At 48.2% G+C, this 26,779-nt stretch overlaps 2 protein-coding genes across 6 annotated transcripts in view; one reads left to right on the plus strand and one right to left on the minus strand.

Moving 5' to 3' along the window:
- On the plus strand, positions 1 to 7,470 carry TLDC2 (TBC/LysM-associated domain containing 2). Of its 2 annotated transcripts, none has more exons than XM_063404761.1 (6): positions 1 to 143; positions 935 to 1,090; positions 1,465 to 1,665; positions 1,808 to 1,903; positions 2,481 to 2,554; positions 2,969 to 7,470. In XM_063404761.1, exons 1-6 carry the CDS (start codon positions 111 to 113, stop codon positions 3,102 to 3,104), a joined length of 696 nt encoding a protein of 231 aa, XP_063260831.1. In that variant the 5' UTR covers positions 1 to 110; the 3' UTR covers positions 3,105 to 7,470. The 2 variants fall into 2 exon arrangements, with proteins under 2 accessions (XP_063260831.1, XP_063260832.1); XM_063404762.1 differs by having other exon boundaries at positions 1,513 to 1,665.
- Positions 6,212 to 26,779, minus strand: part of SAMHD1 (SAM and HD domain containing deoxynucleoside triphosphate triphosphohydrolase 1) — a 27,660-nt gene continuing 7,092 nt past the window's right edge. For all 4 annotated transcript variants that reach the window (XM_063404757.1, XM_063404759.1, XM_063404756.1 and 1 more), the window contains 13 exons: positions 26,502 to 26,662; positions 24,684 to 24,799; positions 23,093 to 23,163; positions 22,160 to 22,315; positions 19,441 to 19,541; positions 19,205 to 19,313; positions 18,585 to 18,676; positions 17,147 to 17,262; positions 13,626 to 13,765; positions 10,897 to 10,986; positions 9,647 to 9,751; positions 9,196 to 9,333; positions 6,212 to 8,107 (listed from right to left, as the gene is read on the minus strand). In XM_063404757.1, the coding sequence (XP_063260827.1) occupies positions 7,985 to 8,107; positions 9,196 to 9,333; positions 9,647 to 9,751; positions 10,897 to 10,986; positions 13,626 to 13,765; positions 17,147 to 17,262; positions 18,585 to 18,676; positions 19,205 to 19,313; positions 19,441 to 19,541; positions 22,160 to 22,315; positions 23,093 to 23,163; positions 24,684 to 24,799; positions 26,502 to 26,662 (1,518 nt within the window). In that variant the 3' untranslated portion in view covers positions 6,212 to 7,984. The remainder of the gene's footprint in view (positions 8,108 to 9,195; positions 9,334 to 9,646; positions 9,752 to 10,896; positions 10,987 to 13,625; positions 13,766 to 17,146; positions 17,263 to 18,584; positions 18,677 to 19,204; positions 19,314 to 19,440; positions 19,542 to 22,159; positions 22,316 to 23,092; positions 23,164 to 24,683; positions 24,800 to 26,501; positions 26,663 to 26,779) is intronic.

A 26,779-nucleotide genomic window follows, 5' to 3' on the forward strand; every position in this document is an offset into this window, starting at 1 on the left:
AGTCACGCACCCGTGGCCAGGGAGGGGCCGGCGCGGCTGAACATTAACCCCGGGGCGGCGTCCAGGGCTCCCTGGAGGCGCAGTCCCAGCACCCCAGAAACACACCTGCAATGAGGGGGCTCCGAGTCCACTACCAGCTCCTGGTAGGTCCATCGTGGCAGGGTCCCACATGGCAGCGAGGAGAGAGCTCTGGGGCAGTGCTGGGAAGGCATCAGCCAGGCTGGACACGGGGCTGGACAGACAGAGGGGGGCTCCCCTGGGGAGAGTTAGGGGCTGGGGAGGTGCGGGGGGTGATGGGCACATGTGGGACCTGCCCCTGCAGCCCGCCGCCTCCCGAGGATCCAGGCACCACAGAGGCAGATCTCCTGCGCCCCGGGGCTGCACTCACTCACCCCTCTTGGCCCCTCAGGGTAGTGGTTGGGGAATTGCTGCCCACCCCCCTTGGCATGCACCCACAGCCATCCTGAGCTCGTGGTTGGCTGAGACACTTGTCACTAGCACCACCAGGACCGTGGCACATCCCTGACCCCTTCCACATTGAGGGGTCAGCCTGGCCGTGGGCAAAGAGGGGAAAGTCAAGGCTTCACCCTTTCAACGCGGGCTGCAGCTAAGGCCTTCCCTGCCTTGTTTTCCTCCTCCTCTTTCTCCACCCTTTCCTCCCCCATCGGGTGGCCATACGCCCTTGAAGCTCTGTGTGCAGTGGTGGCGCGGCTTGGCAGGGTGCCAGGGCATGGCACGGCACAGCACCTGGGCTGTCAGGAGCAGCAGGCAGCTGGGAGCTGGGCTGTAGGCTCAACCTGGTGCCCATTTCCGTGGACTTTGGGCCCCTTCTCCCAGCCTCTGGACAGAGGATGGGAGACACCTCACGCTGGGCAGGTTCGGGAGCTGCTGCTCCCTCAGCCCCGCAGGGATGCTCACCTCCCGCTGCCCCCAGCCCGACCAGGACGAGGACCTGCCCATGGGATGCGAGGACCCAGCTGGAGAGGGACAGCGGGGCTGGGAGGGAGCCCCGGCAACAGCTGAGGAGGAGCCGTGCAGGCTGGTGCTGAGCACACCCAGCAGCATCCTGAGCGACAGGGAGATCGACGAGGTGAGGCAGGGGCCGGCCTGCACAGGGACCCCACCCCCGGCTCATCTGCCCCGCACTCACGGCCCTGACCCGTCTGACCAGGAGCGGTCCAGTGTGAGGCTGGATGGGTGACACTCCCCCGTGCCTGGGGACGGTCACCTCAGTCACCTCGTGGGGGGAAGGATGCTTGGGGAGCCAGTATCCCAGGATGCTGCTGGGAGGGGCGGGGGCTTGAGGAGACCCCTTTGGGAAGGTGTTGAAGGGGAGCGTGCTTGAGACCATCTCTCGGAAAGATGCTCATGTGGGTGTCTTGGGAGGGTGCTTGGAGGAATGATGTGCAGGGCCACCTCTCTAGAGGACTCTCGATGAGATCTCTCAGGTTTGTGCTGGGGCAGGGGAGGATGCTCGGCCGGTCAGCACCGACTGAAGCCACCGTGTCCCAGCTGGGCCCCCAGCTGCCGCCGCGCTTGACGCAGCAGCCCTGGCACCTGCTCTACTCCACCGGGCGGGACGGCTTCAGCCTGCGGACGCTGTACCGGAGCGGGGCCCGGCTGGACGCCCCGGCCCTGCTGCTCATCAGGGACACAGAGGCGCAGGTACGGCCGTGCCCTCCCCAGTCGGACCGTGTCGCACGGGGCCCGGACATCTTCTCGCTCCACTGGCCGGACGGGGACACGTCCCGGCGCTGGGAGCCCGTCTGAACACCGGGCCGTGAGTCTCCCCCTTCTGCCTCCCCAGGCCTTCGGTGCCTTCTCCGCCAGCGCGATTCGCAGCAGCAGCGGCTTCTACGGCACGGGGGAGACCTTCCTCTTCTCCTTCTGCCCCGAGCTGAAGGTGCGGCTGCGGCCTGCCGGCCGTGCGGCACCGCGGGGCCGGGGCTGGCCATGTCCGAGCACCGGGCCATGCCTGGGGGTCCCCGCGGCACTGGGGGGATCTGGGGTGACGGAGCTGTGCTTGGCCAGACGTGGGGACAGCAGCAGGGGGACCCTGTGGGCACCAGGCTTGTCCAGGGCTGGGGGGAGAAGGCGAATCCCAGGCAGTGTGCAGGGAGGGAGGCTTAGGGAAGAGCACCCTGCCCAGCTGGGTGTCACCGGGTGCACATGGCAGGGAGCCCAGCTCTGGGCTGGCAGAACGTGGAACCAGCCACATGTCTGACACCTCTGGGAGGCTGTGTGTGTGACGGGGTGTTAGTGGTGGCAGCTGTCCCCTGGCAGGGCCCACAGGGCTGTTGGCAGTGATGGATCAGAACCACAGGCTCGGCCAGGTCTTCTGGAGATGTGGAACAAGGAGGTGCCCGAGCAGAGCCAGCTTGGTTCAGCAGCCCCCAGCTGGTCCTCGCAGGACAGGACAGGAATAGGGATGGGGACACTGCTCCAGCCCACGGTCCCCACTGCATCCTGTCCCCGTTCAGGTGTTCAGGTGGACGGGCAGGAACGACTTCTTTGTGAAAGGGGACGTGAATCTGCTAATGGTCGGTGGGGGCAGGTAGGAACTGCGCTGGCAACTTCAGCCGCTCAGAAGGCCACCAGCCCCAGTGGCCATCAGAGCCATCACGGGAACCCAGAGTGCTCTGAGCAGCTGGGTCCAGGCATGTGGTGATGGTTTCAACCCCAAAACACTGGCACCGGTTGTCCAGCAGCACTGGGCTTTTCATTTCCTAACCCTACCGGGGGCTGGAAGGGCTACCCACTCCCAGCCCGCTCCCTGCCCTCTCCCACAACCCGCTCCCCGCCTGCAGGCACGATGGCAGACCTGTGCCAGCTGCTTGTCCCGTCTCATGCCCATTTTGGGCAACAGAGAGTGAGGACGAGAGGTGGCTGGACCCCAGGAGGTGGCATGGGAGGTGTCCAGCCATGAAGGAGTCAGGTCGCAGCTGACTGTGCTCTTGCACGTTTGCAGCGGTAGGTTTGGGCTGTGGCTGGACGGGGATCTGCACCACGGGGGCAGCCAGCCCTGCGAGACTTTCGACAACGAGACCCTCTCACACCGGGAGGAGTTCTGCATCCAGGATCTGGAAATGTGGGGTCTGGCCTGACCCCAACAAAGACACCAAATGAAAAAGGTGACAGAGAAGGAAGGATTTGGACTGACGTCTTGAGCACAGCTGTTCCCTGACAGCACCCGCAGAGCCTGTGGGATGCTACCAGCCCCACTCCCTTCTCCTTTCACCTGTTCCCTATAACATTCCGATTTTATGGGGAAAGAACAGCCTGTGGAGGCAGCATGATTGGAAAAAACAGCAGTGGGGTCTCAGGTTTAAGTTTAGTTGTGCTATGCCACTGTGGGCCCATGCACACACTCTGGGCTCTCCAGACACATGGCAGCAATACTCCAGGCCTAACTCTAACCCTAGCCCCAAGCCCAACCCACCTGGCTGGGATGAGGCAGAGTTGCCCCAGGAAAAGGGCACATGGCAGAGCGGGACACAGCAGGAGCCCACACGGAGAAGAAAGCTTCAAGAACAGTGATGCCTGTAGGACTGAGCAAGCCCAGGCAGCCTCTGCACCCGGGGCCGGCTCTGGCAGTGCTGGAGACAGCACAGTGACCATCCCTCAATAAACTCCTGACCTCATCCTCACTCTGGAAGCGTTGAACAGCTCTGAAGGTGTGCAGGGCCCGTGGTGGGGAGCAGGTTGGGAGCTGTGACAGCCATGTCCTGTTCCAGCCTGGGCTGTGTGGCCACAGCAAGAGTGGGGGGTCACCCCAGAGTACTGCTTCAGGGACCCATCCCCCCTCTGGCATGTCCACACCCTCTGTCACCCTGTGAGGACCAGGGCTTCCTCGTTAGGAGGGGATGACAAGAGCCTTTCCCACCCTGAGCTTCACAACCTGTTGCCTCTTGCCTGGCTGACAGGGTTTAACCTCTCATTCCTGGAGGCTGAGCCAACTCTCCTCCTTGTCCACCACCCCTGTCCAAACAGCAGAACCAGCCCCACAGAGGGATTCCAGTCAGGGAAGGTTCATGGGGTTCCATGGGAGGGCAAGGTTTGTCTGGTTTGACCACCTCCGATGTATTTATTGTGGGAGCACAGCTGGACATCCAGCTGAAGTATCACCCCATGACCTTATGCCAGCTCCTGTCCCTAGATCTGCAATTTTGTGAGGCCTGGATCCCATGGAGCCCCAGCCTGCAGTGCTTTACACCCACCCACCCTTCCTCCCAGCCCTTGAGTACCCGTGCTGAACCTCACCAGTTGTTTCCCTGCTGATTCCATCTCCCATGGCCAACCTGTGCCATGCCTCCAGCAGCTGGCACTTCTTCCAGCAGCACACATCCACACAGGCTGGGAGATTCACGGAGAAATAGGAGGGAATGGATTTAAGAGAACTGACAGGATGGTGCAGGGCTCAGGCAGACACTACACTGACCAGCCCTATTTTCAACACAACCCTTTCATACCCCTTTTCTCTCTACCCTTTCATTCTCCCTCCTCCTCCACCTGCAGAGTGCCACTGATGCCCTCCACTGTTCCAGACCCCCAGTGACACATACCTAGAGGCCCCTGCAGCCCTTCAGGGCACCCAACCCAAGGCACTCGGCCTCTGTGCCCTAGTGCCACCCAGTGCCCCCTGCTGAAAGTGGCTGCACAGCACAATCCCCCTGGGGACCTCACCCTCATGTCCATCAGGACCCTTTCCTATTCCCAGCATTGCTTTACCCCTCACCAATACAGAGCCCCTGACTTCAGGCCCATTTCACGCTTCTGCCAGTAGCCCTGGGGTAGGATCTCAGTCTGGCTGAGGCTGGAGGCACCTCTGGAGGTCACCTTGCCCAGCCCCTGCTCCATCAGAGCCACCCACAGCCAGGTGCCCAGGATGTGTCCAGGTGGCTTTTGAGTCTCTCCAGAGATGGAGACTCCACCACCTCCCTGGGCACCTGCACCTGTGCCCGGCCACCCTCCCAGTGCACAAGTGTCTCCTGAGCTCGGAGGGCCCCTCCTGTGTGTCACTCTGTGCCCGTGGCCCCTGGGGCTGTCCCTGGCCCCGTCCCCTCTGCAGCCTCCCCCGGGTATTTATCCCCAGGGCTGAGCTGCCCTGAGCCTGCTCTGCTCCAGGCTGGGCACTCCCAGCTCTCTCAGCCTCTCCTCATGGCAGACGTGCTCCAGTCCCTCCATCACCTTCCTGGCCCTGGGCTGCATTCTGGCCAGTCTGTCCCTGTCTCCTGTACTGGGCAGCCCAGCTCTGGGCCCACACTCCAGGGCTGGCCTCACTGGTGTGGAGCAGAGGAAGGGTTCTACACCTGCTGACAACACTCAGCCTAAGGCAGCCCAGGACATCACTGGAACACTTGGCTGAAAGAATTGTTGCACAGTTGCAAGCTCCTGGATCCTTTCCTCTACACTGCCTCATGGGTGGGTGGCCTCAACGCATCCTGGTGAAGGGAATGACCCTTTCCAGATGCAGAACATTGCATTTCCTCTTGGTGGCCTTCAGGAGGTTCCTGCCAGACCCTTTCTGCAGCCTGGTAAGATCCCTCTGGATGCAGCACGTCCCTCTGGAGTACCAGCCACATCTCCCCATCTGCAAATGCGCTGAGGGTGGAACCTATCCACCAGTAATGGGTCTCTGGAACTGGACCCAGCACCACCCCCAGCACCAGACTTGTGCTACTCATAACGCCCACTGAACCCACCCTCCAGCCAGGCTTTGGTCTAGCCCTGCCTGCTCACCCAAACCCCATCTGGCAGCTCACTGAGGCTGACACCACCACTGCTCTCCCCTCAGCCCCGGCAGAGTCATCTCAACACAGGTGACCAGGTTGGTCAGGCATGATTTCACCTTCCCTTCCCCTCCCCAACAGCTGGAGCAGCATCTAAGGCTTTCCTGGCCCCTGGGGGTGGCTGCTGCCCGGGCTGTGGCAGGGCCAGGCGGCTGCACCGTGCACAAGGAGCGGTGGGACCCTCCCTGAGCCCCAGCCCCACTGCCCGCGAGCAGATGTGAACCAAGAACCTCTTCCAGAGGGAAGCTCTTCCACAGACAGCAGGTAGGAATATCCTGGCTGTTTGGAATGGTACAGTAAGACCATTTTTAATAAAGTCCACACACTGCAATTCTTTAAAAGAATAGTAAAATCATTATTTATAAATCTATTCTTCAGAGAGGCTCAGATGAACATGTTGAGAAAAGAAATGCTCTCAGAACTTAACATTAAGTATAAACTTTTGGTTTAACATAAGCTTAACATATACTTTCCCAAGTATAAAGTGCACAGTTAGTAACAAATTAAAAACAAACCAAATCAACAAGAACAAAATATATCAAAATGATATTTGATCTTATGCAGACAAGAGAGATAAATGCCTTTACTCTATGATATTGTTTCTTGAAGAATAGTAAGTTTTTAAAAATTTTTAAAGAGGTCACAAGCCCTTCTAACCAATTACCTGGTTCACCTGCAGGTCTGAAATACTGTTAGGCAGGAACACCAGAGTTTACACGTTCAGACACATGAGCACAGATGCATAGGCAGCAGAAGTATACAGATAGTCATTTTCCCTCCCTCTAACACCATCAGTTCCCAGGATAAAAAGGGCAAAGGAGACATGGCAGGAGTTCTGGAGTTCTCTCATAACCTTTCCACTGGGTTATTTTTCAGGACCTACTCTGGCCACCCACAGCTGACTGCCCAAGTCAGATGCTCAACACCTCTCTCCCCATTCCAGATATAAAGGCCACAGGTCGCTCCAATCCCTGAGCATTACTGAACATTTTACTTCGCGTTTTTAGTTTTGTGGTCAGACTTTTTTAATCTTTGAGGTTTTATTTAATGAAAGCAGCCTTCCTCTTACACCTGAGTAAAAGATGAGAGGAAAATGATCTTCCTCGGTCACTTGTTCAACAGCACAGACATTCAGAACACTCACACCAGTACTGCCAGTACAGGAAAACTGTAAGAACCCTCACAGATCTATAAGAGACAAAAAAATGACACCGGGATGGCCATGAGATCCAGGAGAACAGGGTGAGGATACAAGAATGGAGGGATTCCTGATGAGCCTGTCTGCCCAGTACAGTGTGAAGCAGAGCCAAGGTGCACTTGGTGCAGGATGGGCAGAGCAGGGCAGAACCCTCCTGCCACTGCCCTCTCTACACACCTCAGCCCTGGCAAACACCTGGGCAGCTCGGCCTTCCTGCAACCACTCACACCACTGGCCTTTTGAGCAGTCTTTGCAGGACAGACAGTAAAAAATATAACATTCCATGTATCAAAAGTAAACAGTAAAACAATAAAAGGCTGCATGGCACTGCAATGCATTGGTACTTCAGTAAAAATTGTGGTCACTTGTAGCAAGAGGCCTGCACCAGCTTTCTGAATACCAGACAAGTAATCCTTGATTATCAAAAGATTCCCCTCTCTCTTTTTTCTTTTTCTTTTTTTTTTTTTTTCCCTTCTTTTTTTTTAATGAAATAATTTTGCTGATTTTGAAGATGCCACCCTTGGTAATTTCTTCTTTACCCCACTGTATTTTCAGAAGCATACTCATCTCTCTCTTCCTCAGGCACTAAGAAAACCCCAATCCCCAAAAAAACCCATCAGACCTGGGTTGGGATTTTTTCTGCTAAGTCATGCAATAGCACAGCTAAGGAAGGGATCAGGACTAGACAGAATAGTAAAATCTTGTAATAACAGTGAATCGCAAATTTTTAAATTACTCTTGCTACACAGTGCCAATACATTCAAAAATAAATGAGAACTGAGTTTACTCTGTGTTAGTAAGTTGTTTTTTAGAAGTCCATCTGGAATATGCACTTTAAGTATCTACATTAAAACATTCTGTATTGCAAAATGCATTCTGCATTGTTGTGTGAATTCTTCCAGTCCATCCAACCAGCTTTTAGAAGAGTTGATGCTCAAATTTACTCATCTTCTGAGGAAGCAGACTGAATAGTGCCAAAAAGAAACCTGTTACTCAGTTACTCATCAAAAGAAAGCCTTTGTTTGCAGCTGGGTTCTGAGGCTCTCCTGTGTTCATCATTTGTCATGTTATTCCAGGTTTTCTTCATTGGAGTTAGATGAGGAGCAACAACATCACCATCCTAGAATTGAAATTCAGGAAACATTAATTCACTTTTGCCTTTCATTCTAAAGCAGACAAAGACCAGCTCACTCCCAGGTTTAAAAGGAGAAAATCAATCCAAGGTCCCAGAATCTTTGTAAATCAATAAACACTGGTGACTGTGCATCCCAGGGGTAGAAATTGCTGCAGTGAGTGGCGGGGAGACAGAAGTGTCCTGCCTGAGAAGGCACCACCACTGGCAGTCCAGTTCTTCCTAAATTATTACCAGAAAATCTGGAAGGTCAACTGGCTGTTATCCTGGCCACTGGTGTACAAACAGAATCATTAAGAGTGTTTCCTCTGCCTTCACCACAGTACCTCATTACCAGTGCTGCAATCAACCTAGCCTTGGTGCTGGACATGCCTTGCACTGTTTGAAACAACCAAGGTTGGCACAGCAGCTGAGGCAGTGGGGCTCATCCCAGCCAGATGCAGATGTTAATCCGTGCTCAGGCACTGCCAACACCCACGACCAGCTGCCTAAGCTCAGGAATTGGTTGGTGAGATGCACACTGCTGTGCTCTGCAGCACGCCAGGCCCGCAGGGTGGATGTGCCTGAGCCTGAGCAACCACACTCTACAAGCAAGGAGAACTGTAGCTTCATGCATTTGTAAAAAGCCCTTCTAAAATTAACTGCTCTAACAGACAGATGCCAGAAGAATGATCTAAGAATGGGCCTTACACAGTTTTCCATTCCTGCATTCCCACCCAGGAACACATCTCCTGAGTGGCCTCTTGTGTTTGAGAATGCAGCCCTTTCCCAACCTGGTCTAGTGGAAGGTGTCTCTGCCCATGACAGGGGTTTGGAACAAGGTGATCTTCAAGATCCCCTTCCAATCCAAACCATTCCATGATTCTATGATCCTATGGTACCTTCAGGTGCCTCCAGCACTACTTCAGTGAAACCAAAGCACCCCAGATGGGAGCCGTGACAAAACCAGGGGTTAGGTGAGTGAGTGGCTCAGCCACAAAGGCAAGGCTTGAATGGAAAACTTTTTAATGAGAAAGCAAGCTTATGGATTAAGATGACGAGCTCTAAACGAGAAACATAATAAGTGAATTTGTTACCTGTGGTTTGGTGAAATCATTCTGCATACACCACTGAACAAAGTACTGTTTTGCAGCTGAAATAATATGTGGATCCTGACTTTTGTAATAAACCCGGACAACCTGCTCCATAAATATTATGGGTAAAAACTTTGAAACCTTTGAAATAAAAAAGAAAAAGCTTTAGTATTTCTTGGAATACAAAAGGAAAGCAGTAAGCCCCACTACAATCCATGAGTTTTATCCAAAGCAATTGTGATATTCCAACTCCCAGTGTATTCCAGTTAAATACTGTTCATATGCAAAGGCTGTCAGCGTTCCAGATTGTCATAGCACAACACACACTGAAGACCTGCAAAGCCATGGATCCCACCACATCTCCACAAATCCTGCACAAACAACCACACAGGACTGTGATCACTTCCACCACAGGTGGTGAAAATGCTTTTCCAGCAGGAAAGTAAAAACCTACCTGTTCTTTACTGATTTTGACTGCCTTGGAAGGATCAGCTTTGCAATAGAAATGAACCTTATCAATTGGATTCTGTTCCTTCATTCCATAATCAATGCTGATAATCTTGCATTTAAAACAAAGAAAATGGCATTTGTTAATTCTTGTCTTTAGTTTTCTCGCAATAAATACACACACACCACTCCTGGAAATTACAGTAATCAAATGAAACAGTAATTAACAAATTATTACTTAAAAAAAATCTGGTATTTGTATTTTGCATCTTTTCTCCCACTCTCTCTTGCTCTGATGCTGCCAGGTGGATATTCACATTTACAGTGACCAGCTCCCAGCTGTGCTCTGAAACATCCCAATTTCCAAGCACTGGAAGTGGACTGGTCCCTTGCCAGCCTGGCCTCCCCAAAATACACATCCAGCAGAGGCTGTAGCAGAGCTTAAAATTATAAACATGAAGTTTAGACAACATTATTTACATTGGCCTGGTACACCAACATTTCTGTGGTCAGCAGGGACCCACTTCCCTATGATTTCAGTCTCTGGGACAGGAAAAGCCCAGGCAAATTCTTTAAAGCTCAGTGAACTGCTACAGTTTTGTCCAGTGAAGAGAACCTTCAATGCAAGGGTGCTTTAGGAGCGGCTTGTGATGCACTCTATGGAAAGCCACTCGCTCTTCCCAGAATGAACTGAGGACAGAGATTAAGCTGTGTGATACTGCAGACTGCCCCAGCTCCCTCCTCTGTCTCAGGCTCCCTCCCTCCCACCTGCTGGCTGCAGACCGAGCCATGGCAGCAGCTGCTTTGTGCAGCAGACAAACCCCAGAAGTGCCTGCCAGGCATCAGGTGTGCAACACCAGGAGCCTGGAAGTCACTGTGCCTCTTTTCTTCCCACTGGCCCCACAGTTTCCTGCCTTCCTGACCCAGCCAGTGGTCCCCAGGCTGCTGCCATTGACACTCACATCTCAAACTCCATGGGTTTCCCCACTGCTCCTTGTTGGAGTGAGGACAGTGACAGGAGAGCCCATTTGTCACCAGGAGCAGAGTACAGATGACAGGCCAGTGAGGCTGCCCACTGCCTGCCTCCCACCCTCCCACCACAGCAAACCACCCACAGGAAGCTCGTTGCCTTCAGACCCTCAAACTGAACCAGGCCTGCAGCTACAGACACCCTGTGGGTTTTTTCTTTCACCAGGGTACACCAGGCCCTCTGCAATTGAGAAGTTTTTACTTGAATCTGCTCTGAGAGGTGTTTACATCAACTATGAAATTCTCAGCCTTTAGCTCCACATCTGGAGGGTCCTTCTCTGGCTTGGAATTAGCAATGCTTTCTGCCAGGCCACTGCTCTGAAAGAAACCAAACCAAAAGATTAACTCAGTAACTCAGATTACTTACGTGCACTCTCAGGTCTAGGTCAAGGCTACACAACATGTGACACGGTATATTTTTAGCCAAAGCTTTCAATTCTTCACAGTTTGACAAGACTCTTGCAGAAATCTGGTTGTTTGAATTACTGTACATCACAGCCATTAGTACAAACCCCAGCTTTTAGAAACAAACTAAGCTTATGCAATTGAGAAGACCCAAAATCTGCCAGTCTGTGAAGGAGGAGTTTTACACCTGATGATGAGGCAGGGGATAGCAGGAGTGTGCCATCCAGAATGCTGAAGCATGAAAGCAGAAAATAAGTACCTTCAACCAACTGTTTTAACAATACAAATGTGCTGTTGAATACTAGACGTTTTCATTGAACTTTTTAAATGAAGGGCTGCAGGATCTTACCTTCTAATAAAGCTTTTATATCTATGCAGTAAAACATATAAAAAAACCACAGGAGACAGACAACCACAAAAAAAAACCCTCCCCAAGAAGTACTCCACTAAAGTACTGCACAAAAGCTGAAACCCACAAAGGGTTTAGTTTGGTTTTGGCCCCAAGGGAATATTCCCTGCTCACACTTAGGCTAACACAAAGCAGAGGGGCATGGTTAGATGGAGAACAGTTGTCCACTGAAATGTCTGAGTTCTCATTCAAAGGCTGTGGCCTTTATTCAGGACTGCTGTGCTCTGGGGGAGATGCCAGATTTGAAGTAGCAAGATTTTACTGGGAGCAACTACAACTCATGGGAGTGCAGCCCAGAGCAGTCAGGAGACTTATCTAGAAGGGAAGGAATTCAGCTAGGAGCAGTTGGGTTGTTTGGGTTTTTTTTTTGCTGCTGATTTGTTCATTGGAGAGATGGGGAGACTGAGGAGCAGAAAATCATACACCTTGCCAAGCTGAGGCATGTGTGTGGTTTGCAGTGCCTCGAGAAACCAAGGAAAGGTTTATTTAGACTGAGAGCAATCTTGGGGGAAAACCTTGCCAGGAACTGGCTTGAGGCAGCCTGTTTGAACTATTTCAACTCTGTATCAGAATGTGTGTGTTTTAATTTACTTCCTATCTTTGCTTGCATAATTTTGAAACTACCTCTCTGGTTTGCATTAACAGGAAACTCAGCCTGAATTTAAGAACTCTGAAGCTGTTTGCAATCTTCCCCCAGCTCTGGCCGGTTTAAGGATCGCAGAATTGAACAGAGCTGGAGCAACTTGATATAGTGGAAGTCGTTCCTGTCCATGGCAGGAGGTTGGACTGGATGGCTTTTAAAGGTCCTCCTCAACCACACCATTCTGTGATTCTAAACATAACCCTGTGCTGTGCTAAGGAGCAGAGCAGATGCAGCTCTGTCTTGTGCAGCCACTGCTCTCCTCCAGCACAGGGAGAAGGCTGAGCCTCTGACATTCCTGCCACAGGCACCACAGGAGGAAATACCCTCCCTCAACCCCTCAACTGTGCACCTCGAGCTGCAAAGCACTGGCTGGATATAATTATGGTACCAACAGTGATCCAGTCTTTCTTCAAAATTACACCCTGTATACCCCAAGATTCAATGTCTCTGGCTGGACTTTCAAAATGAGAATCTTCTCTTTTATTAATCAAGCTTCTAAAAGGAACTGTTTAAAGGTGAAACTCATAACATTTGCTGTCACACCTGTTTCCTTATTTGTTGGGCCACCTATCCCAATCTTCTCCTCAGAGGGGCAGAAACTTGACAAGCCATGTACAACCATTTCATGTTTGCTTACATTTATTTCCTCCTGCTTTTCTAATACTTTTTCTTAGACAAAGAACACAAGCAAACCTCTTCAAACAAAAACAAACAGCTACATCCAGTAGTCCTTTTCTAACCTTATTCATTTAAAGAGCTGAATTATTCTGATGAAGGCTTTCTAGATACAGACATCCACTTCTGGAAATCAGGAAGAGAAAATTTTCATCATTATGGCTGAAGTTTGGGGATAAGTAACTGACGATTTGAAATCACAGTACAGCACATTAAAAGAGCTGAGCCAGCTGAAGTGAGCTCTAATATATCATTATTTTGAAATAAGAACAGGAATTAAACAGCTATCTGCTTTGAAAAGCACTCATGAAAAAGACTGGAAAAAGTACATGCATGCTCTTCCTTAGTATAGATTAACATCAAGAAATTCAGCAGCTATTATCCAGTTTGATATTTAGTCTCAAAGCAAAGCACAAAAATTATGATTCAAAGCAAATGTGTCCCTTATTATTTTGAAATTTTCATGAACTTCAAATGATGTAACAACCTTCTCAATCACTGGACTGTAAGAGTCTTTAATAAAATTTTGTATTTTTTCTGAAGTTTTTCCTGAAAATATTTCTGCAATAATCAGTTCCTGAATTTCTACCTGTTGCCATTCTTCTGACTGTAGATAAAACCTTCCCCAGTTTCTTATATGTTTCATGGCTTAGCTACTTAAAGATGGGAGGAAAACTTTTTACTCTATTTTTCAAATACCAAATAACAATCCCTCCCCCCATCAAACTAAACAAAGCCCACATGGAGATAAAGATAAACGGATGGTCAGCAACCTGAAGATTTTTATGGGGACAGAATTCAGAACTTTCCTCTAAAGGACATTACCTTCACAACTCCCTTCTTTGATTCAGGTCGAGTCTCTCCTAAAAACTTGTATAATTCACGTCGTTCTATTTTACGCAAAATTTCTCGTGCCTCTTCCAGTTCCGGATGACTTGAGTGCAGAATTTCCAGGTAGATACAGTCTGCCAAAGTTGCATTGACTTTTGTTACGTATGTCACAATCCAGTGTTACAGTAAGACACACAAAGAGGCCCAAAGGTTAAAGTAACCTGAAAAACTGCTGGTTCAGGAAAGACATTTTCAAGGAATGATGGAACTAAGTCTGACAATGAGAAGTCACAAATTGTCTTAATTATCATAGATTCACAACAGTTGTTGGCAAAAAACTACCTCAACTCTCAGCCTGGCAACATACTTCATTATTTCACTAGAAGTTACTTTCTCCTCTTATTTAGCCAGTCTCATTTAGCAGACTGTCCTGAACTCCACCACTAACTAGGCTCAGGACATGGGTACTCTGTCCTGTAAAAAAAATAAAAGAATGGCCGTTAAGCTTTCAGGTTGTCTCAGACTTTGGATGCCAGCATCAAAATCCTCCCTCCCGTCTCCACAGGACAGTGACACATGCAGTGAGATTCCCACCATCAGTCAGAGCAAGACAGAGGGTTTTTTTGATGTGGCTTCAGAGCAGAAAGGTTATTTTTGGCTGTGCTAGAGCCTGCTGTTGTAAGGATGCTGCTGGCCTGATCTACACCCCACAACTGCATTCCCTGGCCAGGAACACCTGGGCAGCTTTGACACACGCTGCAAGCACAGCCCTGCAAGAGCCCACCCAGAGCTGCAAGCGACCTGAGGAGCTCTCAATATGCTCCAGAACAACCTCTGAGGCATGTACCAAAACACCTTCAACTGGTTTAATAGACAAGGTCAACCAAAACCAGAACTTCTCCATGAGGAACCACAGACCAGGTCTCTTCAGACAAAAAACAGTTAATGCAGGGGAAATAAGAAGCCCATGAACATCTTCCCTGTGCAAAAGCAGCAGTGACAAGGAATGCTTTGCTGTCTCAGCATTTACTAGAACTAGGATTTGCTGCCAAATCAGGAAGCAACATACTAAAAAACAACTGTGGTTCTTCACCCACCAAGGAAGAAACCCAGGGAACCTTCTGCTGCAGAACCTCCCAAAAGTTCATCATTTGTAGAGGTCCATAACTGGACAATTTCACAGAACCATCAGTCACCAGGGACTACTGCAACAAGCCTCAGGAGTGTCCAGGTTGCAAACATTTGTTCTGGCTTAAAGGACAGGTGTCTGCCAAAGAAGATCGGAACCTCCCTTGGAACGAAGAATATGACCACTTTCCCAACGCATTATTAAAACTTTGAAATTACAGGGCTTTCAGGCAAAGATATGGGAAAAGGAATAGCAGTTCTTTACGTGTGTGTGTGTGTAACAAGGCAAACAAACCATAGCAAACAACAAACAGATGCAGAGACCCAGTGCCAGCCTTCCCCTGGCTGCAGGCACCTTCCCCTTTGGTGCAGTTCCGGGCACAGCCAGCAGGGGCGCTGCTGGCTCCCGGCCGGGCAGGGCGGGTGCGGTGATTCCCCCGCAGCTGCAGGGGGCGCTGTGGCCCAGCTCGGCCATGGAGAAGGGGCTTCCTTTGGAAACTCACGGGAAGCAGCCGGTCCCGATGCACCTCGAGATAGTGAAAGGAGCTGCAGCAGGAACCTCAGAAGCAGCAGCTGGAATGGCAAAGGCAGCAGACCTCTGGAGGCACCGAATCAAAGTGTAGCACTAAGCCCCAAGCGGTGCAGAAGCAGCGGGGGCTCCCGGCAGGCATGGGGGGTACCAAAGCGTACCAAAAAAGCCCGCAGCAGCGGCAGGGAGCAGCAGGGCTGGGCAGAGGAAGGTGGGCTCCCACAGGCAGCTGTTGCAAGGAGCCAGAGACGCTCTCTCTGGGAAGGGGGAAGGGGCCGGGGTCCCCTTTCCAGTGAGGTCAGGTGTTGAAAGGTCCCAGTTCATCAGCTGCTCTTGTGAGCAGAAGCTCACCCATGGTAAGCAGAAAGCAGTGCAGGACAGAACTCCCCAGTGGCAGCAAATTCCCCCCACAGTGGCAGCCTGCCCATCTCACTTCTGATCCCGAGGATGAGAGTGAGCGAGGAGCTGAGCCCAGCCCCTTATCCCCCAGCCAAAATCTCCCGGTATCTCTGCACTTCCCAAGAGAAAGTCCTCCCAGCTCATAGTTGGTAGCAACCCTTTCACATCTTTTGTTTCTCTTAACTGTGTTCCCATCTCTTAGGCAACAAACGGGAAAAAATTCCCTGAACGAAAAGAAAAAAAAGGAAAAATCCTACCCTTCACAGCACTAGAGGCAGGAAGGAGCTTTAAGAGGAGAACGTACTCGTCCTTCATGCTCCACTGTACATCTGATCCTGTGGCAGACTGTGAGAAGCTGGGCACAGCCCCGCTCTCCTTGCCCTGAGCTGTGCCCCTCACCAGGTACCACAGGTGCACAGGTAGTTACAGCAGGACCCGCCAGGCCAGCTGGCCCCCAGGAACAGGCCCGGCCCAGGAACAACTTCACTTCAGTTCTTTTCCTTCTTCTCAGCCTTCCATTGCTCAGCAATGCAATTCATGTTTCCCAACAACTGCTGCCCCTCAAAGTCAGCCCTCCTTGTCCTGCCCTGGGCAGAGGCACAAAGCCAGAGAAGACACACAGCTCCTCACTTCAACAGCAGGTGTGTGGTCAGACTGCAGATGGCTGCAGCATAAGAAGGACTGACAGCAAAAGGCCTTTATCATGATAAAGGCTAAGGCACACAGGATTCTCTGCAACAGTGCCCTCAGGCCCTGGCACTTCATCCATGGACCAAAGGTAGAAGTTCTTTAGTCTCTCTGTTGGCTAGCTAAGGCTTGGTGATGGAAACTCAGGAGAGCTGGCTTGGAAGTCCTGGTGAGCTGTAGCTGACAGGTGCCGCAAGAGTTGCCAGCGATCAGGAGCAGCACTGAGCAGGACCTGCAGCACCCCTGCCCTGCACACAGAGCCAAGCACAGAGCCTTGGAGCAGCAGGGCTGCCTGGCCCACACTGCAGCCCTGAACACAATCAGGGTAACACTGGGGCCCCACAGCACAGACCAGGAGAGGCAGGCAAGCAGGGCAGCAACCCTGAGACTCCACGAGAGCTGTTTGGAACCTGCTTTGGGAATAGCTTCACATCACTCACACATCCAGTACTCCACCCAACAGAGCCACCTGAAGTATCACTTAGAGCTCACTTACATCCCACTTGTGACAAGTGCAACAAAGTCAGGGCACAGGCAGGACCTTCTAACACTGCTGAATCTGAACGTATGTGGAACAAAGTCGGTGCTTCTTTCTCACTCTCTTTCAACATAAAAGTGTTTTAAACTAGGTCTTGCTGTCCCAGCAAGATTTGAGAACCCAAGCATTAGACAGCCCAGGCTTGCCCCAGCTTTTGTGCACAAAAGCGGTAAAAACAGCATTTTAACAGGTACTCATGCTCTTTTACTTAAAAAAAATTCTGAGACCTCATACCAGTTAATTTAGTGTAGGCTTCCATGTCCTCCATTGCTGTAGAAATCTGATACACTTTTCCTCCAGAGCCTCTTATTTCAAAAAATTTGTCTGCTTTTTGAAAGGCTTCTGTTATCCTAGTTTGAGACAAAATTAAAACTTTAGGATAATATAGTTCTGAAACACCTCACTGGTCAACAGGCAAAATGAAACAAATTAGTATGTTATAAACAGAAGACAACAGATGAAACTGTATCCCCAGCACGCAGTAGACACTGATCATTGCAAAATCTCATCTCCATGCTGTCACTGCACATTCCAACAGAGATTTATTGAAGACAGGTTCAAAACAGACTGTAACCTTTAGATGATTGAGCAAATTCACTTTGTTCTGCTTCAGACTGTGTTTAGCACTGCTGAGACAATTGCAGAACCCTGCAAAACAGTGACATGGTCCCTCAGCTGCAGCAAGGCTTCCTCACAGATGACCACACCCTTTTACAGACTCCTTGCTTCCTGAGTTAGCTGAGACGGTACAAAGCATTGTAAAGAGAAAGCATCACAAACATGTAGAATTTTCAGATTGGAAAATATCATGTTCTAAAGATGAAGTTCTTCCAGATTTCCATGTACCTTGCTGTCATTTCCAGCTTGGACACTCTTTGGAAAGGTTGCTATAATTATAGGAAGCTCAGAACTGAGTTTTTCTAAACTAAAAAATATGTTTTACTTGTGATATGTAGGTACTGTCAAACCTGAGCATTTTCAGTCTGAGTTTTAGAGGATCCCTGAATCAGGAGCTGAAGTTTACGAAATGAAAGCAATCCAAATTACTCTTGTACTGTCTAATCCTTAACATTCCTTTTTACCAAACTCAACACACATGACCCTAAGGAAGAAATATTTGGGGATAGAAATATTTCTGATTCTCAAGAAAAGTAAAAAGAATAGTGTTATAGGGATAATTCTATAGACATCAACAAGAGAGGTAAGATAGCAGGTAGCCAGCTGAGTTGGTCCTGAACAAATCTTGCATTACATAAGCACAGAGCCAGGCCTCAGATTAGTTACATGGGCCCATTCATGACTTCACTCTGTTAGTAACCTTGCTCTAGTAACCAGGCAGTTTGAGCTAAGTGGTCTCTAAGATAAATATTTGACTTCAGCTGTCAGCAGTTTAGATGGTTTAAGCACACTCTGGTCCTGTGCTTCTTCAGCCCTTTAGTAATTTTCCTCTAATTTAATTTTACATGGAAGGATGTTTTTCCCTCTTTCTGATTTTGTTTGCTTTGTTAACCACAGCCTCTGTGACACTCCAAGCATTAAGACTTTTCACAAAAGTCAGAAGTGGCTTTTATTCTATGTCACACCTGATTGATTTTCTGAATATTCCAAATGGAGATGGATTGTTTCAAGAATTTAAAAATAAATTGAAGGAAGGAAAATAAAATATACTTGCATTATTTCAATGATGTTGCCAGTCTTATGCTGGTAAGCTCTCCGGTGCAGGCAATTCCGAGTGTGGAACATTTCATACAAATTTGCAACTTCCTGAATCAAAAAAAACCCTATCAGCATTTACTTTTGTCAATGTCTTACTGGGAAGATTAAAACAATCAATCAATTAATCAAATTAGTTGTCTCCTCCCATTCCCAGCATAAAGCAGAATGATTATTACTCACAATTCCCAAATTTTAAAACTGGCTCAGGCCACTGTAGGGGAGCAGAGTGCTGACAGTGACCCCAGGCAGCTTGGCAGCAAAGGGGACCCCTCATCCCTTTAGCAGCCCCTCACCACAGCCACATTCACTTCCTGCCCAGCAGACCTGGAGCAGGATCATGCAGATCTGACAGGTCTGGAGAGTCTCCCCTGACACCATCTGCCACAAATCCTTTCAAACAGTGGTTTGCTCTGTCCCTTCCCCAAGCAGCAGCTTCTGAGAAAAACTTTCAGAGCAGCAACTACTTCTCTCCCTCTTGGGCTAAGGAAGAATGGGGCAGGACACCCCCAGCCATGGGGTGCAGCTCCCCTGTGTGCCCCCAGGTGCTCTAACGCCCGGGCTGCACGCACTGCTCACCTTGTCACGGGTACAGATGTGCTTCTGGCTTTCCACTTCACAGACCCGAGTGAAGATAAGCAATCGCTTATAGTCAAAATTATTTGGGATTCCCAGATGATGGCAGTCCCTAGAAATATTCCACAAAGTGTTTAACAATACGATCATTTTTGTACATACAGTAGACATTTTTGTACATACATATAACAAATTGCTATTTGTCAATATGAATTCATAATAAAATGTAAAATTTGTACCTTGCAAAATAATCCCACTTGTCAACGTCAATGCCATTTTTTTTATTAGCTACAATCTCATAGAGGAAACTTTTCTCCTTTGGTCGACCACGGTAGGGCCACTGACAGGGGAGCCAGGAAGAAAAATATCAGAAACAACAAGAAATTAAAGTGCACCAACAATGTCAAACAGCTTTTTAAAGACAGTGAAAATACACTTTGACTTTGCTTGTGATAAGCATCCAACACTGAGGTAGTGAAGAACACGAAGACAAGGAAACAACTTCCACAAGCTATCAGGCATTAGAAATCCAGAATAAGGCCTAAGCAGCTGTCTTCTCGGACTCTCAGGAAGAATAAAACCCATGAACACAAGTATTCACTGCCCATTACTCTACTAAAAGAAAGCCTGCAGCTTTGAAATTAAAAAAAACCCATGAGTATACCAACAAAGAGGGGAAATTTTGGAATTATTTAATACTCAGAGAATTAAATACACAAACATATCACTGTCCTGCAATCTTCTGCAATCTGCAACTTTATAGAACAGAGTTTTAAAACACTTAGAAGTTTTATGCAAAAATTGTTTGATAGTCAGCTGCTTAAACTTCTACCTCACAATGGACAATTCAGCCATAAGGCAAACAGGAAATGAACACCAAAATAGTAAGATAGAAGGTGCACATTTTTAAAAAAATTTAAAGATCCTTCACTTAAAAAAAATGCCATAAAGTGGCCTTGAAATTCTGAAAGTGGAAAACATTGTATGCAAACATGGCTTCCATGCTCTCTGCATTACAGAAATACTAAAACTGACATGAATAGCAATGGAAATACGTGCAAGCAGCAGGAAGAAAGCACATCATGGATAAAAATAAGATGATCACAAAGAGCTGTGGTACTGGGACATGTTGAGGACACTCTTTATGTCTGGTGCCTGTACACCCATTGTCCATGTCATGACAGAGGCCTGCACCACAGTGCACAGCCTGCCAGTGCAATCTGCTGCCTAACACCAGGAGGGTGTTGCCGTGTATTGTGTGTGGCACTCCTCTTCCTGGTATCCTGCTGGAAAACAGGCACAGAATCCAAACAAGGGAAACCAGACACAGGGAAAGAACCTGGCACAAGATCAATGCTAGTGGCAGGCACCAAGATTCGTGTGCAAACAAGCCCAGTGGGATAAAAATCAGCTTATGGATTTTGTAAATGAATGTCTTCTCCCTATAGGATCTCAGACCCAATTTCAGTATGCCAAGTTCCTTGTATTTGCCATGAGATTGCTACCCACTCCTAAAGCAGGAAATAATGGGCAAGAGTGAACACTTGTAGGTTACTTGTTTGAGACTACATATAAATTTTGATTAGGACCAGATTCTCCAGGCAGATCTCCCACTGACTTCAGCTGCTACCAGTTCTTTAGTCTGGTGGCAAATAAATGAGTAGCCCTGAAGAGATAAAAGCTGTGAAACATAAAACAAGGAGAGAGGACTTAAGTCTTTCATAGAGTTGCAATGACTAACAACCACCATCTCTTCTTGCTTGCCTCTTGAGGCAACTCGATTTCTTCCAGTCTTATCCCTGCCTCTATGTTTGCTACTGCAATAAATCCAAGCATTTTGCTGCTGTCATCAAAGCTGTTGTGGCTCTGGCACTTGGGCCAGGCTTGGATTGCTCACTGCCTCATCGCTGCCAGTGCCCAGTTTTGTTACCCAGACTAGGGGAGGCCTCCTTTACTCCAGGCCAAGCTCCTCTAGCTCTCTCAGCTGCTCCTCATCATACTTGTGCTCCAGACCCTTCCCCAGCTCTACTGCCTTTCTTCATTGCACCTCAGTGCCTTTCTTCAAATGAGGGGCCCAAAATTGGCCCCAGAATTTGAGTTGTGGCCTCAGCAGTGCCCAGCACAGGGGCACTGTCACTGTCCTGGTCCTGCTGGCCATGCTATGGCTGGTACAGGCCATGCATCGACCTCTTGCCCACCTGGGCACATCTGGCTCATTTTCAGCCACTGTCAACCAAACAGCACCTCTTTTTTGGCTAGCCACTTTCCAGCTGCCCTGCCCCCAGCCTGTAGCAGGATCTAACACCTGGCATTCTGGAACCTCACACAATTGGCCTATTGGGCATATTGATCCAACCTGTCCAGATCCCTCTGTAAAGCCTTCCTGCCCTTCAGTTGAGCATGACCTGCATTTCCTAAACCCAGGCTGGCTGGGCCTGATTCCCTGGTTGTCCTGTACGTGCTCCATGATGACACTCTGGATGATCTGCTCCATTACTTTCCCTAGCACCAAGGTCAGGCTGAGCCCTGCAGTTCCCTGGATCATCCTTCAGACCCTTGTACATAGAGTCACATTTGTTGACTTCCAGTCAACTGGGACCATCCAGGACTGCAAGTAAATGATGGGAAATACCTTGGTGAGCACTTCTCCCAACTCTTTCAGTACCCTTGAGTGGATCTCAGTCACCCAGTTAGATTCCCTAAATACAAGTAACTTTCTACAGCTTTCCTCTGATCTGGAGGCTTTTGGGTAAGAATTTTCAGGGACCTCTAAGCACATTAACACATCTGCCAACACTGCAAGAAATAAACACAACAGTCCTCCAGCATCAATTGTAACAAGATTCCAAGAACTTCATGGAGCTAGAAGTAACATATAGCAGAAACCAAAATTATCTGTTGTTTCAATGAAATAAAGACATTTCTTGGGATAACCACAGGAGCAGCACAGCAACTCACCGATCCCACACAGGCAGTTTCATCTATAGGCCCTCCTATTTGTTCCTTGATGAATAGCATATCTTCCTCCAGAACAAGACCATAAAACTTCATGACTTCTTCAAGTTTATTGGAAGTGATCAAGTGCTCAAACATTTGAACAGAAGCAGTTTCATGCTGTGAAAAAAACCCATCCAACTACTGAATTACATCGTTTAAGCGTCTTTCCTGCAGTGTCACAGCTTTACTCAAAGTCATCAGCACGGCCTAGCAGGGCACATGGGCAGGCTGGTGTGAAGTGCAGCACCTGGGTGCTCTCCTAGTCATTTTGCATTAAACAGAACAGAAAATCACCTGGTCTACCGAGTCCAGAAACACACTCTTCAGCAGAGAGCTGTTAATTCTGTGTGTTGGCAAACAGTAGCAAGGCAGTTACAATGCTAAAAGACAAAATAATCAATTTTGCTGTGTAAAAGATGAACCAGTTTACTTATCTGATTTTGCTATGAAATTACTAGCAGAGAGAGGCCAAAAAGGATTGTTTTGCACACAATAAACAGTAAATGGTAAATAACTGTTGAAACTCTGTTCAAAATTTTGGAAAGTTTGAATTCTAAACACTATTGAATATCCTGGCCTTGGACTAAAACATTACACTGGAAAGGAAGTTGCCAGTTGGTATTTTGCACATGTAAAACATATTCTGCCGAAATCTCTCAATACGCATTTTAAGGCACAATGCTGGCCAGAAATGATCAGTGCAGCACTAACAAGGATATCATCACAAGATGAGGAAACAGCATTCTGGTTTTCAATTAAGCCATCAAAAAGATGCAATAAGGTAAGGCCAGATGACCACTAGAGCCTCACAAGCACTGGAACTCTTTAAAGATTAATTATTGTGCCTCTAGAAATTTCAGGTTTGTATTTTTATTTCAATAGTGAAAAGCCTACCTTCCACTTCAAACCTGGACGAGTGAGTGGAATAAATCTTCCATCAAACATGTGTGAAAATGGCCCATGACCTTAAATATAAAGATTACACAGGTTTAGTCTGAGACATAGTTGTCAGCAAAAATTTCTTGAGCAAGCTTAGGATCTGAATTCTCCTGCATTTGGCTTTTCTTGACATATCACAGAGTCTTAGACTGGTTTGGGTTGGAACAGACATAAAAGATCATCTCATTCAGACCACTGCCATGGGCAGGGACACCTTCCACTATCCCAGGCTGCTCCAAGCCCTGTCCAACCTGGCCTTGGACACTTCCAAGTGTCCAAGCGGTGGGCCAGCCACAGCTTCTCTGAGCAATGTGTGCCAGGACCTCCTCACCCTCACAGGGAAGAATTTCTTCCCAATATCCCACCTAACCCTGCCCTCTGCCAGTGGGAAGCCATTCCTCCTTGTCCTGTCACTCCAAGCCCTTGTTCAAAGCCCCTCTGAGCTCTCCTGGAACTCCTTTTACGGTCTAAGGCCTCTCTGGAGCCTTCTCTCCTCCAGGTTGAACACCCTCAGCCCTCCCAGCTTGGCTCCCGAGCTGATGGGCTTCAGGTCTTGGTGCATCTCCAAGGCCTCACTCTAGCAGCACCACATCCTTATGTTGGGGGCCAGGGCTGGAGGCAACTCTGCAGGTGGGATCACACCTGAGCAAGGCAGAGGGGCAGAATCCCCCCGCTAATCTCTGCCCATGCTGGGGATCAGCCCATGCTGGGGGGTTCTGGGCTGCCTCTGGTCCTGTCCAGCCTCTTACCCACCAATGCCTGCAAGTTCTGCTGAGAGCTGCTCTCAATCCACTCTCCGCCCTTCCAACCTATCCAGGTCTCTCTAGATGCCCCATCCTTTCCCTCCAGCATGTGACTGCACCACACAGCTCAGTCTTGCTGGCAAACTGCCCAAGGGTGCATTGATCCCACTGTCCCCATCACTGACAGAGATACCCAACAGCACCGGCCCCCACAGGGGTCACTCATCACTGGTCTCCACCTGGACATCGAGCCTGTAACCACAACTCTGAGTGTAACCATCAGATAATTCCTTATTCATCATTTATGAGAAAGGCTCAGGTATAACAGTACACTTTTCTAAGATACTTTAAGTACTACTGCACTTAACATCCAGTTCCAGCACCAACACCACAGGCAAATACTGCAGCAACACTGAGAATATTAATTACTCTGTGTGAGCTCTGAAGAAAAGAAGTAAGTATGAAATAAATGTTACAATTTTTGAAAGGAACACTAATCTTCATTCTGAAATGTTTTAAGAGACCTGGAGAAATCACAGAAGGAAGTGGACACTTCAGCCAATGAGGGCAGAACTCTAAGCACCATTTGGAAACATGGCAAAACCCTAGTGAAGAGTGGCTACAGATTCAAGTGAAACTGTCTCCACAGATGTACTCCAGACTAAACAGAACAGACAAAACCTGTCTTGGAATATGGCCATGCACTGAGCAGCCCAAAAGAGCTCACGTGTTCTGACCTCACAGCCAGCTTTTCATCTTGGTTAGCTTTCCAAGAGCAATAACCCATCTCAGGTGTTCCTTACCCAAATCATGACAAAGCCCAGCAATTTCTACACAGAGGATGTCCCGCTGGGTTATATCCAGTTCTGGTTGCCTCTCCTTCAGTGTACGAACCAGACATCCTGCAAGGTAGCCAACTCTGTTGCAGAAGAAAAACAAAGAAATATAGCAGTGGTTTAGGATGAATAGAAAAAGAGAAGGTCTCCTATTTCGCTCCATTAAGTCACAGCCCTTGTCTGAGAGGCAGCATACAAGGAATACCCAAACCCTGACCTGTGAGAGAATCACAAACTTCTTCCTGTAGTAGAGTTTTAGTCCTCTGACAGCAAAAAAGCATGGGATGCCATGCCCAAATGGGGTATCATGCCCAAAACACAGAGACTCTACAGCATGCTGCAGTACTTCGTAACAAACAACTCCATAGTAGCTGTGTAAGGGAACAGCAGTGCACCACTGACAGTAAGAATCTTGAAGCAGCCTCAGCTTACACTGAATGCTTGAATTCCAGTCAGGGCAAACTGCAAAGATCCACAACAGCCACCAAAGTATTTGGTACTTTTTTCAAACTGCTGCTTTAATAATAGCTCATGACAATTATTTCTCTTCTTCTCATTCATTTTAGATTTGAGATTTGATTTACTCTCATTTTTTGAATGGGACCCTCTGTTCTCATGACACAAAACCAGCAGAAGCAAATATATGGCACATACTCCCATAAACTGTTTATAACCTCTACACCACTTGCCTCAACAATTCCCCTTTCAGCATAGCTTAAAGCAAGACAAGGCTTTGTATGACAAGGTAATATGTTTCATTAGTCCAAATTTCTCTGTTTGATGGCTTTTTACTAGACCAATAAGCACACAAAACTCACTTCTTCTATTTGTAACACTGTAGAAATATTTGAAATTATATACAAGTGGAGAACAACTGTCCTAAATTTAACTTGATAGATCAATGGAACTGTTCAAAAGAAAAGTTGCTGATACAACTGGAGATTTCAGACTTCTGTTGTGAAAACTTTGTTTATATTCAACCACATTTCTGTCTTTTTGGCCTACCAGATACAATCAATCCAGGCTACCTCATTCATCTGACCCTTTTGCAAACAGCCATTTGAATCTCGTTATACGTAAGCCAGATCTAATCCACAATATTTCAGCACCAACAAAAGCAACTTTAAGCTGGCCAGACCCCCTGAATAAAAACCACTTACTAGCTTAATTTCACTGCCCCTTGAGATATACCATTAAAACAAGTTCAAATTTGTCATTCATCAGCTTCCCTGAGGAGTATGAATGACCTAGCAACACTTTAAGAATCCTTGTGTCCATCATATTTCTGCTTAATGGAATTACAGCCATCAGTCTGACAACCTGCCATTGATTGCATGAAGCACATCTACCTACAAAGGCAAACATGACAGGTCAAATGGATTTTCCTGTGCTGGATGATGAGTGGAGATTACAACTGTCTGGCAGGTCATAAGAGTAGCCCCGATACACTTACTAAGTTTATGCTTTAAAACTTGTATTTTGACTGGGGGAAAATAAAGCACTTACAGTTTTTAGCTAACATTATTCATAGAATAGTAAAGGGTGGAAAAGGAAATCTAACATTGATCCACCTTGTAGGCTTGTTTATCTGTCTTTATTAAAAGAAGTTCAAGGGAACAGCTCACAATCACATGGGATATCCAGGAACATCTGAGACCAGAAATGCCCCCTCCAGCAGTTTTCTGCTCAGACAGCAATGCCCCTTGGCTGGCACTCCACAGCAGTGGAACCAAACTCAGGGATATCCAGATGCCAGAGATGCATGTGCCAGAACCACCACCTTACCCTAAGGAATGTTCAAAGCGGTTGTGAGAGGCTCCTGGAAAAACAAAGTAGGTGCCACCCAGCTGCTTGATGTACCGGAGGCGCTGGAACTGAGGGGTGTCGATGATCCGAACAAGCAGGGGGTGCAATTCAATGTGCCCATGAATAGGATCGTTAAAAACCTACAGAAGAAAAAAAAAAAAACCACACAAAAAAACCCACCAAACAAACAAACCCCACCCACAAAACAAACCAAACAAAAACAACCAAAACCAAAACAAACAAAATTAATTTTAAAA

The sequence above is a fragment of the Prinia subflava genome, chromosome 8 (assembly GCF_021018805.1).
Source record: "Prinia subflava isolate CZ2003 ecotype Zambia chromosome 8, Cam_Psub_1.2, whole genome shotgun sequence".
NCBI lineage: Eukaryota > Metazoa > Chordata > Aves > Passeriformes > Cisticolidae > Prinia > Prinia subflava.